General features: G+C 40.6%; 1 protein-coding gene across 1 annotated transcript; it reads right to left on the reverse strand.

Annotated features, from left to right (window-relative positions):
- Positions 1-7,859: 7,859 nt before the first annotated feature.
- On the reverse strand, positions 7,860-14,444 carry LOC118123571 (transmembrane protein 235). The gene is made up of 4 exons (XM_035181058.2): positions 13,927-14,444; positions 12,756-12,833; positions 12,114-12,251; positions 7,860-8,991 (listed from the first exon to the last, which is right to left on the reverse strand). Exons 1-4 carry the CDS (start codon positions 14,093-14,095, stop codon positions 8,747-8,749), a joined length of 630 nt encoding a protein of 209 aa, XP_035036949.1. The 5' UTR covers positions 14,096-14,444; the 3' UTR covers positions 7,860-8,746.
- Between the last annotated feature and the right edge of the window lie 436 nt (positions 14,445-14,880).

The raw sequence follows: 14,880 nt of genomic DNA on the forward strand, positions 1-14,880 counted from the left end.
AATAAAAGTAAGAACTGCATGCTTTGTTTCAAGTTGGAAAATGACTCCAAATCGGCTGAACACAGAGTTTAAATAAATATATGAAGCGCCTAATTTTTGTCCTTCGAGAGATTTTAATTCAGCTTTTAAGTTTCAGGCCTGATCATGAACCTGCAGGATGGATTTTACTGAGGAGGAAACAGTCAATCTTTTCTTCAAGTCCACATATTTGCTATTTGCGTCAAGTCAATAGGTTCAGATACAAGTCCTCAGTCTGTCAGGTGGGAAAGAAATGGGGGAGAGAGGGGGCGAGAGAACAGAAGCAGCAGTGGAACTGTCATATATATAAATCACTGTCATACTGCTTGTTATGTTGACTATAATAATAATAATTATTACAGTGATATTTAGAGATGAATGAGAAATTAATGATAAAATGTGTTCCATGGCAACAGCTTTTTTCGAATGATCCCATTACACACAGAGCAAGGCACCGTTGTAATTAACTTTTCAAGTGGTTCCCAGGTAAAGAGAAAACACATCTTATTCAGGCTCCTCCAGGGGCTGAGTCCCTCCTCGCTTTATGAGATCACTCCATCTTGAGACGTCTGCTCCGCACCCCCCTCGACGGGCAGCGCGACAATGGAGCAATGTGATGCGGTGAAGTGTCCAGCAGGTTAAAGATTAAATATATTACTGCAACAGGGAATACAGATAGGTTTGAATGAGAATGAAACAGTCAAAGCATTTTATCATCGTGACACCTGCATCCCATTTCCTTGAAAAGTTTTGAAAATGTTCTTGTCACAGAACCACATTAGCTTCAATTCCAATGAGAATATATATATATACACTACCGTTCAAAAGTTTGGGGTCACCCAGACAATTTCGTGTTTTCCATGAAAACTCACACTTTTATTTATCAAATGAGTTGCAAAATGAATAGAAAATATAGTCAAGACATTGACAAGGTTAGAAATAATGATTTTTATTTGAAATATTAATTTTGTTCTTCAAACTTTGCTTTCGTCAAAGAATGCTCCATTTGTAGCAATTACAGCATTGCAGACCTTTGGCATTCTAGCTGTTAAATTGTTGAGGTAATCTGTAGAGATTTCACCCCACGCTTCCTGAAGCACCTCCCACAAGTTGGATTGGCTTGATGGGCACTTCTTGCGTACCATACGGTCAAGCTGCTCCCACAACAGCTCAATGGGGTTGAGATCTGGTGACTGCGCTGGCCACTCCATTACAGACAGCATACCAGCTGCCTGCTTCTTCCCTAAATAGTTCTTGCATAATTTGGAGGTGTGCTTTGGGTCATTGTCCTGTTGTAGGAGGAAATTGGCTCCAATCAAGCGCTGTCCACAGGGTATGGCATGGCGTTGCAAAATGGTGTAGCCTAGCCTTCCTTATTTAAAATCCCTTTTACCTTGTACAAATCTCCCACTTTACCAGCACCAAAGCAGCCCCAGACCATCACATTACCTCCACCATGCTTGACAGATGGCGTCAGGCACTCTTCCAGCATCTTTTCACCTGTTCTGCGTCTCACAAATGTTATTCTGTGTGATCCAAACACCTCAAACTTTGATTCGTCTGTCCATAACACTTTTTTCCAATCTTCCTCTGTCCAATGTCTGTGTTATTTTGCCCATATCAATCTTTTCTTTTTATTGGCCAGTCTCAGATATGGCTTTTTCTTTGCCACTCTGCCTAGAAGGCCAGCATCCCGGAGTCGCCTCTTCACTGTAGACGTTGACACTGGCGTTTGGCGGGTACCATTTAAAGAAGCTGCCAGTTGAGGACCTGTGAGGCGTCTATTTCTCAAACTAGAGACTCTATACTTGTCTTCTTGCTGAGTTGTGCACCGGGTGTGCTGTTCTCTGAAGGGAGTAGTACACACCGTTGTAGGACATTTTCAGTTTCTTCGCAATTTCTCGCATGGAATAGCCTTCATTTCTAAGAACAAGAATAGACTGGCGAGTTTCACATGAAAGTTCTCTTTTTCTAGCCATTTTGAGAGTATAATCGAACCCACAAATGTGATGCTCCAGATACTCAACTAGCTCAAAGGAAGGCCAGTTTTATAGCTTCTCTCACCAGCAAAACAGTTTTCAGCTGTGCTAACATAATTGCACAAGGGTTTTCAAGGGTTTTCTAATCATCCATTAGTCTTCTAAGGCGATTAGCAAACACAATGTACCATTAGAACACTGGAGTGATAGTTGCTGGAAATGGGCCTCTATACACCTATGTAGATATTTCCACCTAGAATGGTAATTTACCACATTAACAATGTATAGAGTGTATTTCTGATTAATTTAATGTTATCTTCATTGAAAAAAACAGTGCTTTTCTTTGAAAAATAAGGAAATTTCTAAGTGACCCCAAACTTTTGAACGGTAGTGTATATATATATATATATATATTTGAGATACTGTGCACCTGAATGGATGCGCTATTAGGATTTGAAAGTATTTTCGTCTTCCTCTTTCCTAGTGAGTTATTTTCTCTGTCATTTACACAAAAGCATACAGTCCATAAGTGTGTTCTACCTGATGAGGGCCTTTCATCGAAGAATTGACGGCTGGACACCTGAGCCACGATGTTCAAGTCACAGGGAGGTGAAGCAAATAACACAGCTCATGACTATTGCTTCTGTCAGAGAGTGGGGAATAATAGGCCGCAAAGTGAACAGTTGAAGTTGGTGTGTTGGAAACAGGGAAAATGGACTGGCACAAGTTTCTAATGTGTGATGGTCAGATACCAGCTTCACCGAGACAGCAGGTCTTGTGGGGTCTAGGATGTAGCTACTAAAAAAACCAAGGCAGGACAAGGTGCTCATGACTCATGGATTGATAGGATGGAATCTTTTTCGGGCAAGTTATCTGAAATCACTTCTTCAACCAATCTGGTCATTTCTCAGTTCGGTTTAGCTCTTAGTCACTTGTGCGTCAACGAGCAGGAATATATATACTCACACTCTGAGTCATTTCGTCTCTCATTTATATCACAGACTTTGGCCTCCTTGCAAAAAAACACAACCCAAAGGACAGTGAAACCCAGTCATTTATTAGTAGCCTGAGAGCTCAGTGCGAGGGTAACTTAATAAAAAAAATTGCAAATACAGACAACACAAGCAAATTGAAAAGTATATTCACGGCACAACACAATATCAATATCAGTTTGACGGTTGGGCAGCTCCTGAGACTGTCTCAGTTCCTCTCACTGTGAGGAAATGGTGCAAGCAGTGATTTATTGACAGCAACTATGCAAACTAAACAACGATCATTAGCCGTGAGCGATGGTCAGCAGCTCAGACTGACAGAATCAGGACCAACGGGCTGCACAGTAATGACAAAAACAAACAAAAGAGTAAATTTGTTAAAAGCCAACCGTCATCTCGGATATTCTTTGGAAAATGTCTAAAAAGTCAAGAATTAAGAACAGAGCTTAAGAACAGAGTTTACATGATGTGGAAAACATACAGTTGGGTCATGTTTCTTTTTGGTAAGAGGGACCAGAGGTTCGGTCAAGTACTGAACGATTCTGCGTGCTGCTTATGGGGCTGCGTTGCCAAATCAAGGCTTAACGCTGACCCCTGTGCACCGCTGACAGCTCCAGAAGACACACGAGCAGCAGAACTGCCGCTCCTTGGAGAAATGTCAGAAGGTGACTCAGTGTGATGGAACTTGTTTTCTATCTTTTTATATAATGTGGAGAGCATCATGTGTGTCAGTGACCTGGGGAGGAGATGGCTGCTGGGTGATGTTCTGCAGGAGAACCCAGTCATTCATATGGATGTTACTTTACCACCTACGTAATTGACTTATTAATTTAGACCTGATATTTGCAGGTTACAGTTTAGACCTGATATTTGCAGGTCATAGTTTAGACTTGATATCTGCAGGTTACAGATTAGACCTGATATCTGCAGGTTACAGTTTAGACCTGATATTTGCAGGTCATAGTTTAGACTTGATATCTGCAGGTTACAGTTTAGACCTGATATTTGCAGGTCATAGTTTAGACTTGATATCTGCAGGTTACAGATTAGACCTGATATTTGCAGGTCATAGTTTAGACTTGATATCTGCAGTTTACAGTTTAGACCTGATATCTGCAGTTTACAGTTTAGACCTGATATCTGCAGTTTAGACCTGATATCTGCAGTTTACAGTTTAGACCTGATATCTGCAGGTTACAGTTCAGACCTGATATCTGCAGGTTACAGTTTAGACCTGATATCTGCAGTTTACAGTTTAGACCTGATATCTGCAGGTTACAGTTCAGACCTGATATCTGCAGTTTACAGTTCAGACCTGATATCTGCAGGTGACAGTTGTCTCTAAGCTTAAAGCTTGACTGCTACATAGCTCTTCTAAGACCAGTGTGGACAGAGCACTTAATGTTAAAGGATTAAACTACTTTCATGACAGTCACGTGTTTTTAGTTTTTTTTTAATATACAGTATTAGTTTTTGTTTCATTTCATTTATGTGAACCTGTGCACATCTTGGGATGCAAGACAAAGTTCAGAAGAGCCTTCTGATGGTAAAGTTATTGTTTCTCTTTATTTTTTATTTCAATAAAGGGATTCAGTAAACTACTTGGACAGGCTAAACCCTTTTAGGCAGAAAACCTTGAAGGCAAACTGAGTGTGTGGCTCATTCATTATGATGATGTCCCCAGAGAAAGAAAACAACGATCTGAACTATGCACAACCATTTAATCCATCCATGAAGCTGTTTGATTTATGTTTTGCTTTTATTTATCTGATAATTGTTTCAATTCTGTATTTAACTCTTTTAATTTCTTTTTAAATCCTTTTTATTTGTATTGTCTTACATGTTGCCTTTCAAATTTGTCATGATACCTTTTGTATTTTATGCAAATACCTTGTTGTTGAAATGTGCTCTACAAATCAACTTGCCTTGCCTGTTGTAGGCCTACGGCTTGTAGCAGCATTGAGATAATGATGTGAGAAAACAAGATCTAAAATCTAACCTTTGCCTACAGCATTTTTTTGTTATATAAGATATATGTTAATGTTGTATGGACTTATAAGAGGTTTCTAATCAACCTTGTAAATACTGTTATTTTGTTGATGTTCTTACATGCGGCACAGTTTTTATTCCCCTGTTAATAGATTTTTTTTTGGCAGTTTTTCCTGTGATTTGTTAATATGGGCTATACAAATACAATTTGATTTGATTTGATACAAAGATATATAAACACTTTTTTAAAGATTCATTTAACTCCACACAGAGTGTAAGGATATGTAATATATTATGTTTACCCCCTTGATGGGGATTGTGCAACAGCCCACGATTGATGAAAACGACAAATTTCGAGGATCAACTTTAAAAACAAACGTTTTAAAATCAGCCTTTGAGCGAGGAAAGCAGTTCTGATAAAAAAAAAAAATAGGCTGTGTTTCTTCAAAAACTTCTTTAAACTGTGAGGTTTGTCCAAGTCAGAATTAAAGCACTCAGTCAAGGACGAGGCCACAAACCAAAGAGTGATGGCCGAGAACCAACTTTGGTGTTTTTCTGCCAGGGAGGATTGAATTATTATGTTCTATAAAAGTTTAATGGGATTTCAGCAGGCCTAATATATAAAAGGGAGGCAGAGAGACTGAGCCGCTGTGCTTTGGTCCTTTCTTTATAGCCCCCTGCTCTCTGTACCATGTGAGAGGATTACTGGGCAGGGAGCTGCAGGACAAACAGCTGAGTGGACACAATGTTTCATGGTTTGGATTTTGATTCACCGGCTGAGGCACATTCAATCATGTTGCAAATCACATTTAGGCAAACACAAGCACACCATTCAACGCTTACAGCCTGACTCGACCATGAGCACCCATTAGCAGAGACCTCTGCGCTGCTTTCCCATTACAAGGCTGAGCGCTGCAATTTAGAGGTGTGTTTTAGGCCACTTACGACGCTATTAGTCGAAAGTGCAGCTCATATTTTGGCCTGAAACCAGTCAAATTTAGGTGAAATTACTAAATCATCAGTCTAATCGGGTCAGTTCCAGTCACTAAATTTGGTCATGACCCCTCATATAAAAAACATGGCCTGAATTTAGATTTCTTGTGCTACTGTATATAAAGTCTTTGCTCGTGAGTCAAAAGGCAAAGACAGTTGAATAAATGTATACAACTCTTGGTAGTTAATGGGTATAAAGTCCCAGTACAACTGCCAGGAGGACTCATGTCATCATTAGGCCATGACCAAGTTGTCAGTGAATTTTTGGGAAGGAAGTCGGCCGATCACTGCGGAGGCCCTCTCCAATCAAAATATGCTCAGTGAATTATATTATACTCTATATGATATGTTTCCCTCAACCCTGCAATCGTTGCTCACGGCCACATTCTCACTTGTATTTGATGTAGCATATAAATGTTTTATTAAATTCAGTCAGGCACTCCGTCTGTACCCTCTGGTGGCGTGGCACAGAGCTCTGGTGGCAGCATGGCGAGGGTGGGGGTTGGTGGGCTTCATCTAAGACCCCACCAACCATAAAAAAGAAAAGAAAAAAACACGTTCACAAAATGTAAAAGCTATATTGTTGTTATGTTATATATATCTATATATAGGGACCTGCCCTTCTCCTTCCTGGGCTTGAAGCTGTGGTGCTGGGGGGGCCAAGTGGGGGGTCACACCTCACCACAGTAGAGAAGTATGTTATTATCATAAAGGTTAATATTATATAATATATTATTATATGTACCATGGACTCATGCAGACATCACACATATGCACAGGGGAGCGAGCGCGCGCACACACACACACACGCACACACGCACACAAACCTACTTCATCTCTAACCCATCATATATCAAATACATCATTCTAACTGCTTTATGTTTTTTCTGTATGTAATCTCATTATATACATATTTCTGTATGTTTTTTCTATCTTGTATGTCACTCTTTTTGTCACTATTTTCACACAAAAAAAAGGTTAAAAAAAAATCATATTAAATTCAGTCAAAACCATAGTGAGGCTGCAAACAACAAAATGTTGAATAGGATATGGGCCATGTAAACTTTGAATAATCTCTGTTATTTTGAAGTTAGTATCACACTGATGTATGTGTGCTAATCTTTTTGGTAAGTTTGGTTAGTTGATGCAATGATAATGGGGTGAAACATCATGAGTGACAGCTGAGACTGACTCGAATGCCTTTATTGGCGGGACCCCCCCGACGGCGGCTCCATCCCATGATCCCTAGTGTGCAGACTATGGCTCCAAATACTGTCATCGGTGCAAGTTGGGAGAATTTGTATCCAGGATATTTGGCTGCATTTCTGGATAGTGGGATGAGGTTTATATAAAGTCTTTGATTCTCACTTATTTAAATAAATTCCAATACACTTCCAAACCAAAGCGCTGACTTTTTGTCTTGACACAACATTTCCAGTGGTTTGATTGTGCAAATAAATCTTCAAATTAGTGTAACCTTTATGGGCAGCAGAGTTTCAACACATTGTTTAGAGCTTGTCTGTGGCAATTCTTTAAACAACTGCTTTTCTGTCTGGCCCAATTCTGTATGTGATTCATTTGCATTTAGAGGCAGCAGCAAGAGAGCGGTCCTCTTGGTATTGGTATTTGGTACTTGGTATTCTTGTAAGCTGCAGGACTTGTTGTCTTGTACATAAAAATATACAGTGCAGGACAGACATGTCTCCATTTAGATGATCGACGCTATTTTTTGTTGCACTCACGCAACAACTGGATTGATGTTTCGTTGTTTTTCCGTCCCCGTTGAAAATAAAAAGCCGTTCAGTTACGAGAGCATGAACAAGGTTTTTCATGATTGTAAAAAAAGAGCATCGACACAGTAAAATCCACTGAATTGCAAAGTGATACATTTTTTCATGGTTACAGCGCTTTTTTACTTTCAGTATGCAGAGAGCAGAAGTCTCATTTTGTACAGCACAGGCAGATCATTACAATATGTAGCTGTTAACTACGGCAAAGCTGACAGCAACTATGAGCATATTTTGTTCTGCTGAAAACTGCTTGAGGGATCCTCAAGAGTGCACTTATCCTCAGCCCGGTTCCTGTGATTAAAGAATTTACCAGCAGGATTGTTGTAAGCAAAAGGGCTGAACTATTATGTTTTGTATTTCCTTAAAAATCCATAATACTCTGCAGCCAACATTGTCATAACAATTACATTGATCAAACGCTAAATGCTCTTCAAAAGCCGTGAAATGGAAATTACTCCAGAAAATGGAGCAACAATGCAGCAGCTGTATTATGAAATACAACAAACTCTAGCACCTGTGACTATGCTGGAGTGTAGGTGTCTCCGTTGCATGGTGTTTTTCTGCTGCAGAATCAGCAGTAAACCATATATATGTATGTATATATATAAATACATATATATGTGGGTGTAGTAGGTGTAATGGGTGTAGTAGTGGTACAGATTTACTCCTCGAGTAGAAAAGCCTATCTGACACACATCAAAAGAAAAAATTACCCCATACGACTGAAACGCACAGTTTGCCTTTGTTCATATTGACATGCAGTTTGCAGTTGGGCTGCGGATGAAGCTGCGTTCAATAAATTAAAAACATGTTTCAAGACACATTTCACGGAAAAGACATTATACTTTTTGCTGCAAACTTGGACAGAACTGCAAATGCAAAATAATGAATACTGCTCTATTTCACTACAGGAAATAAATACATTTTAAAAGCAACAAAATACCATCCAACCTCAAGGCTTTTTTTTCTTCTTCACTCACTCCTTCTATAACATGGCAATAGCCACTCCAGAGTCATAACGTCCCTTCATATGAGTTATTGCAGCGGCGCGCATGAGCAGCAGCCCGGTGGTCACCTCAAGGCTGTAGGAGAGCCAGGCCAAGGCCAAGGACCAGCCGAAGGACACGTGCACATAGGCGAGGTCCCCCGGGGACACGATCTGCTGGAACTCCTCCATGGCCCGGTTTGAATATTTGATGTAGATGCTGACGCCGCACAGGGTGAAAAAACCTGTTGGTGCACAGACACAGACAAATGGTACCACAATGACTTATGTACCTGTAACATGAAAATTGATCCATTTGACTTACTAGAAGAATTCTGTGTCTGATCACACACCCCAACAGTTACACGGTTGGACCATTGAGCTAGTATTGCAATTAACAAAAAATAGAAGAAAACTCGAACTAGAATTGTTAGGACCTGCACCATGTTTCTCACACTCATAAACATTTGTACTGTGAACATGCCTGATTTTTTTTTCATCATCTTGAATTATCCTCTGAGAAATGAAGGACATTGTTGAAAACATCTCTCAATTTTAAAGAAAGCGAAGAAAAAGCCCTGAATTCACCCCTTAGTCCGGACCTGCACCAAACTTTTATGAGAACTTCCCTGAGCCCTACTGCATCCTTCCCCCAGGTTTAATGGTAATCCGTCCAGTAGTTTGGGTGTAACTTGCTTACAAACAAACACAAAAACATGTGTTTATCTTTTGTGTTTATCATTATCTTCATGCAATACAATGGATGATTTAAGCCCATTAGCTTAAAATAATTAGTCTTATTTAAAAAAACAAAAAAACAATTTCCTCATTCATATGTAAATTATTCCATCAAGCTGCTTCTAAATTTAATCCAATTCTTTATAAATATGAAGCTTCTTCTGTGTATTGTTTAGACTTGTTAATCCTTAAATACAGAGCTGTCAACACAAATTGTATAATTCAGGCTAGGACCGTGACAAGCAGTACCAGCACAAACTGCAGCAATTAACCTCCGTTAATTACTGATCATTTCAAATTACAACTGCGGACAACCTGTCTCCCAATGTTGAGTGTGCTTAGGAGTGCTTAATTAAACCAATCAATCAATAAATCAAATTGAATATGTATGGTCCAGATTCACAAATCACAATTTGTCTCATAGGGCTTAAGAAGGTGTGAAGAAAGAAAGAAAGACACTCGACTTGTGCTCCTGCATTAAGCAAGATTTCCCCTTCAGCTCTAATCGACATCCATTTTGTTTGCACAGGCCCCTGTGTCCAAAGGCTGGAAAACCAAATGAATCTCTTGGAATCTGTCTCTGCATCACTGGGCAGCTGTGTCTCAGGAGCGGGTCGTCCAACTAACCAAGATCGGAGGTTTAATCCTGACTCCCCAAGCCACAGTGTCCTTGCCCCTGAAAACTCACTAATGATGTGTGATACAAAAATACCTGTGTATAGAAGCGTTGTGTGAATGGGTGAACGTGACGCGTACTGTAAAGCCCTTTGGATGGTCGATAAGATGAAAAATCCACTTTATAAATACAGTCCCTTTACCATTTACTGCAATTCATCATTTGGAATTCTCTCGTACTAAAACTTCAAACTCAGAGATAGGTTGCTATAGTACATTGAATAAGGTTGGACAAGAGCAGTAAAAAACACAGGAATCCATCTGAAAACCTTTTTTCCCTTTTTCTGTTTACCGACCATCAGCGGTGGTACTGAGAGTGCAGGAGCTTGGTGATTGCAGGTGCTGTAGAGATGTCGAAGGGAAATTCAAATTCGCTGTCTCTGCTGGGGGACATATTGGAGGCTGGGCCTGTCTGCAGAGATGTCAGAGTAAGACCTTCATTTTCTGTGACAGATTCATGCCGACACTCTCAACTTTACCCGAACTGACATTCTAACCCATATAGAGCGAATCCAATCGATTTCTGATGGATATGCTAGTCTTTGCGACTGTCTTCTTGCCGGACACTTCAAAGTGCAGTGGAGGAAATAAAGAGCAGTCTTATTTTGCCCTCGTCCTGCTGAAGTGTGTCCTTTCTGTGTAGATCAAACCTAAAGGCCATTTCCACTCGGAGCGGACTCTGCAGTGCTCTGTTGGACATTCAATGCATATTTATGAGCATGCACTACCCTGTATGGATAAGTATTGATGCTGCGATCACAATTACATGTTACATAGATATTAATGATTTCAGTGTCCAAGATTGTTGTCAAAGACATCATTGTGTGTGGCAGGTCACTGTCTATCCATTTGATCACAATAAATTTCCCCCGAAAGAGGAAGTTGAATTTTAGAGTGACACACAATCACACAAGAAATTGCCCACTGATGATCTGAGGGTCTGAGGGAATCATTCAATCAAGGACACGCTCTTCTGCAGCTTGATGCCACTTCACGTGCAGGATTCACTCCGCATGCTGCAAAGACCTGGTTGTTTGGTATCGAAAAAACATTGTTCTGGCTCATCAGGAACAAGCCTGCAATTATGGTTGATTTTATGCAAATCGGGCCGTCATCTGGTAGAAAAAAACGACCTCCCTAAATCAGCACTGGCAACTATTTTTGTTTATATTTTAGGACAGGATGCCAAAGCTGTGATTTAGCATATGGGAGTGTGCTGTCAGAGCAGCGTGAACATCTCACACAGTACAGCTACAATGGCAAGTTAATCATGCAGCGTCTGCTCCCAAAGAGATTGAATAAAGAGACGGAAGTGCTGCACAGCACTGTCACAACCACCAGTCTAAAAGTGCTTTGTGACTAATTTCCTTATTTGCACCATTAAATCCCCATCTTCACCCACTCCAGCAGTGTGAGCAAAAGCATCATTACCTAACCCGACTCAATTAAGTCAAATGGGGCTTTTAATGTCCACGAGGAGATATTTAATATGTAGCTTCAAGTTCAAACCCATAAGAGGATTTTTTTTTCCAATCGAGTGCAAGATATAATATTTTCACAAATGTAGCTGTTCAAGAGACGTGTGGAGAGGCTGAGACGTGCCGCTGGTTGTTGTCTTTAGTTGTTTGATGTAACTCAGACGTGAGTGAGAGCAGCTGACATTTGGATTTCCAAGGTTTCCTAGGTGTCATTATTGCACACAAACACAGACACACACACACACACACACACACACACACACACACACACACACACACACACACACACACACACACACACACACACACACACACACACACACACACACACACACACACACACACACACACTTGCATGTGCCACATGCTGCACTTACACACTAAACGAAGGATTTTCTTCGTGCAAGCCCTCAAGTAGAGCACTTTTGCTGGAGGCTGAGAAAATAGAAGCAATTGATAGTTATTGTGTAACTTACTGCAGAGGAGAAGGTGTGTTGCTGATCCGGCCAACAATTTCGGGCTGCGGGCCAACGAACTGACAAGACCAAAGATCCAGCCAAACACCAGCATGACCAGGCTGAGGGGCAGCAGGATGACCACCACCTTGTGTAAGCCTGCAAACACACACGCACACACGCGCACACACGATCACACAATGCACACTGCACTTACAGTTGTTAAAAGGCTATGCTGTGATTTGTATAGGCCCTGTGTTTACAAGTCCACTGGATTTTACTCAGTGCAACCTTTATGAAGCCCTTTGATATTGTCGGGTTGATTTCTATAATTCGGGTATCCATTCGTTTTATATTTTCTACATCAGCAAGACCTGAAAATCAACTTGCAGAATATTGGGACTGTGTTGAAATAGCTTATTGTCTCAGTGAACAACTAGACAGACTGTTTTACAAAATCTAAAGTCAAAATGTGCTTGTTTGCTTTGTGTTTAACACCTGGATGTAACTGTCTAACAGCACAGCTTATAAATACAATGTCATATTTCTGTTTTCTTTCCTTTCAGCAGCCACCACAACCTTTAAATTACAACTGCCAGGGATCTCTTTTTATGTGAACTATTAAATCAACTCCTGCTTCAGCTGATGAACAAATCCACTCACCGAGAAGGTGCCTTTCCACCTCTGACAGGCTGGACATGTTTGCCGTGAAAGAAGGGATGACCGAACTACTGTTTGCTCCTGAAAATGTCAAGGGAAAAGGTTACACATGACAGGACATAGAGAAAGAGCTGTAGGACTCTGCACAATTGCTCTCGGATTCCAAGCAACGTGCTATTTTTGTCTTTGAGGAGTGCAAATAATTAGATGTAGAGATGCAACCCGTGATTAAATGAATTCAACAAGTTAAGGCGGTCTTTACATTTCACTTCACCTGTGCATGTGTTGATTGTTTTGCACCGTATCAATGGAGCCAGTGCTTGTTCCTCTCCTGCCAATTTGTCACAGGTGGGAGCTGCTTGAGACGCTTCATTGTATGTTGTCTTATTTCTTTCCTGGCAGCTACTTTGCGTATCATGGTGCGGCCACAAATTGAACGCCTCAAGCTGCGCAGCTAACAAGCAGATAACATTGCAGCTGTGTCGAAGAGCATCCTTTTCTCTTTGCAGCCTCGCCTGCAGGGGCTGATACAGAAGTCCCCACACAGTAGTATCAGTTATTACTTAGGGGGGTTAGTGGGGGGAGCTATTATGGATCTATTATTGCACACTTAAAAAGGCAGCACCTGCGGTTCATCACACTCACCAAATCTGAAGTGAAAAATTGAAAAATCCATTTTAGAGCAGTTGCTATTCATCATATGACCATGCTCCATTCATTTCATCAAACATAAGGCACTGGGATGACACCTCCTCTGCGCACCAGCTAAGACTCACTTGCAAAAAAAAAAAAGGCAAATGTTGCTTCTGCTGCTGAGAGTACATCAGACTCATGCTTCATGAGCAATGCACATTAATGGTGGGTATCAAAGATTCAACTTCTTTCTTTTGGTGACAACATCAGAGACAACATCAATACTGACATACATGTACGTGCTAGCAGTGCAAACACTCCTGGTTCAATTTAGACCTTATGCATATGTTGTGCCTTTTACGCACGACACCATTGATATTTAACTGCCCTGGCGAAGCTGCGCAAAAGTTGTCCTTAAAAAAATAGAACTGCGTCCAATTTTATTTACATTGTACATGAGTAGACGAATTAATACCCTCTTAATAAAAGCTCGTGCAAAGTACAAACCACGTGCGGAGGTTGAGCGGACAATACGACATACCATAAATCCTCCACAGTCCAGAATGAGAACTCAGGTCGTCTGAGTCTGTGTGGTTGGGTTTATTCACGTCGATGATGTACCAGTAGTCAGTCCCAATTGCCACTGCGAGGAGGCAGAAACTGAGCAAAGCTGTGCACCCAGCAGAAACGATCACAGATCCGTACCTCATTATGGATATATACGGCCCGCACGCAGGGCGCAGTAACGCTGTAGACCTTTTATTTCACTGTAATCTCAACCGACGCTCCAAGATGTGCGATGCGTAAAAGCTGTCCAAGCGGATCCTTCCCTGGAAAGTGTCGCTCCTCTGCGCTGCAAGCATGTCTATACATGTAGTTTTGGTTGGGCTGAAATACAATATCCAATCAATAAAAGATACAATCAATTATCATTATTTTTACTTCTTTGTAAAAAAAAAAAAAAGAAAAGAAAAGAGAAAAAGAAAGAGAGATAAGCAGGATGCGCAATTCTCTGCGCCAGTTTCCCCCACACTGACAGATAATTGTGGCGGACAGCAGCAGCACTGCTCCTGATTTGACCCATAGTGTCCAACTCCTGGAATAAGACACCGTGTTTCCCGTATTGCCTTTCAAAATAAACGTCCGACCAAGAGTATACATGTTGAGAATGTGTTTGGCTTTTACTTTTGGATGCAAAATAGCTAATTTCCGACTGCAGTTTGATCATTAAAGTGTGTTTGACTATTTAACTGTAATTTTTAGCCTATTTTCACCAGTAACAGTGGCTGCTGCTTTGACCAAACAAAGATACAATTCTGACCCCACCCAGGCTTTAATCATTATATGTATAAGTATAAAAAGGCAGCTTAGGATTTAATGTTAAACCAGACGTAATAAACTAAAATCAACATTTAAGCCTTTAGGGCTTTCACCTAATAATAAAGATATAAACATATCCCTGGCTTTAGAGATGATTGTATTTAAAAAGTTCGGT

Source organism: Hippoglossus stenolepis, chromosome 16 (genome assembly GCF_022539355.2).
Source record: "Hippoglossus stenolepis isolate QCI-W04-F060 chromosome 16, HSTE1.2, whole genome shotgun sequence".
NCBI classification, from domain to species: domain Eukaryota; kingdom Metazoa; phylum Chordata; class Actinopteri; order Pleuronectiformes; family Pleuronectidae; genus Hippoglossus; species Hippoglossus stenolepis.

Coding starts and splice junctions, on each gene's coding strand:
- LOC118123571 (XM_035181058.2), bottom strand. CDS start 14,095: ATGAGGTACGGATCTGTGATCGTTTCTGCTGGGTGCACAGCTTTGCTC. Junction 12,252..12,755: donor GGTGGAAAGGCACCTTCTCG/GTGAGTGGATTT, acceptor GTGTGTTTGCAG/GCTTACACAAGGTGGTGGTC. Junction 8,992..12,113: donor AACACACCTTCTCCTCTGCA/GTAAGTTACACA, acceptor GTGCACCAACAG/GTTTTTTCACCCTGTGCGGC.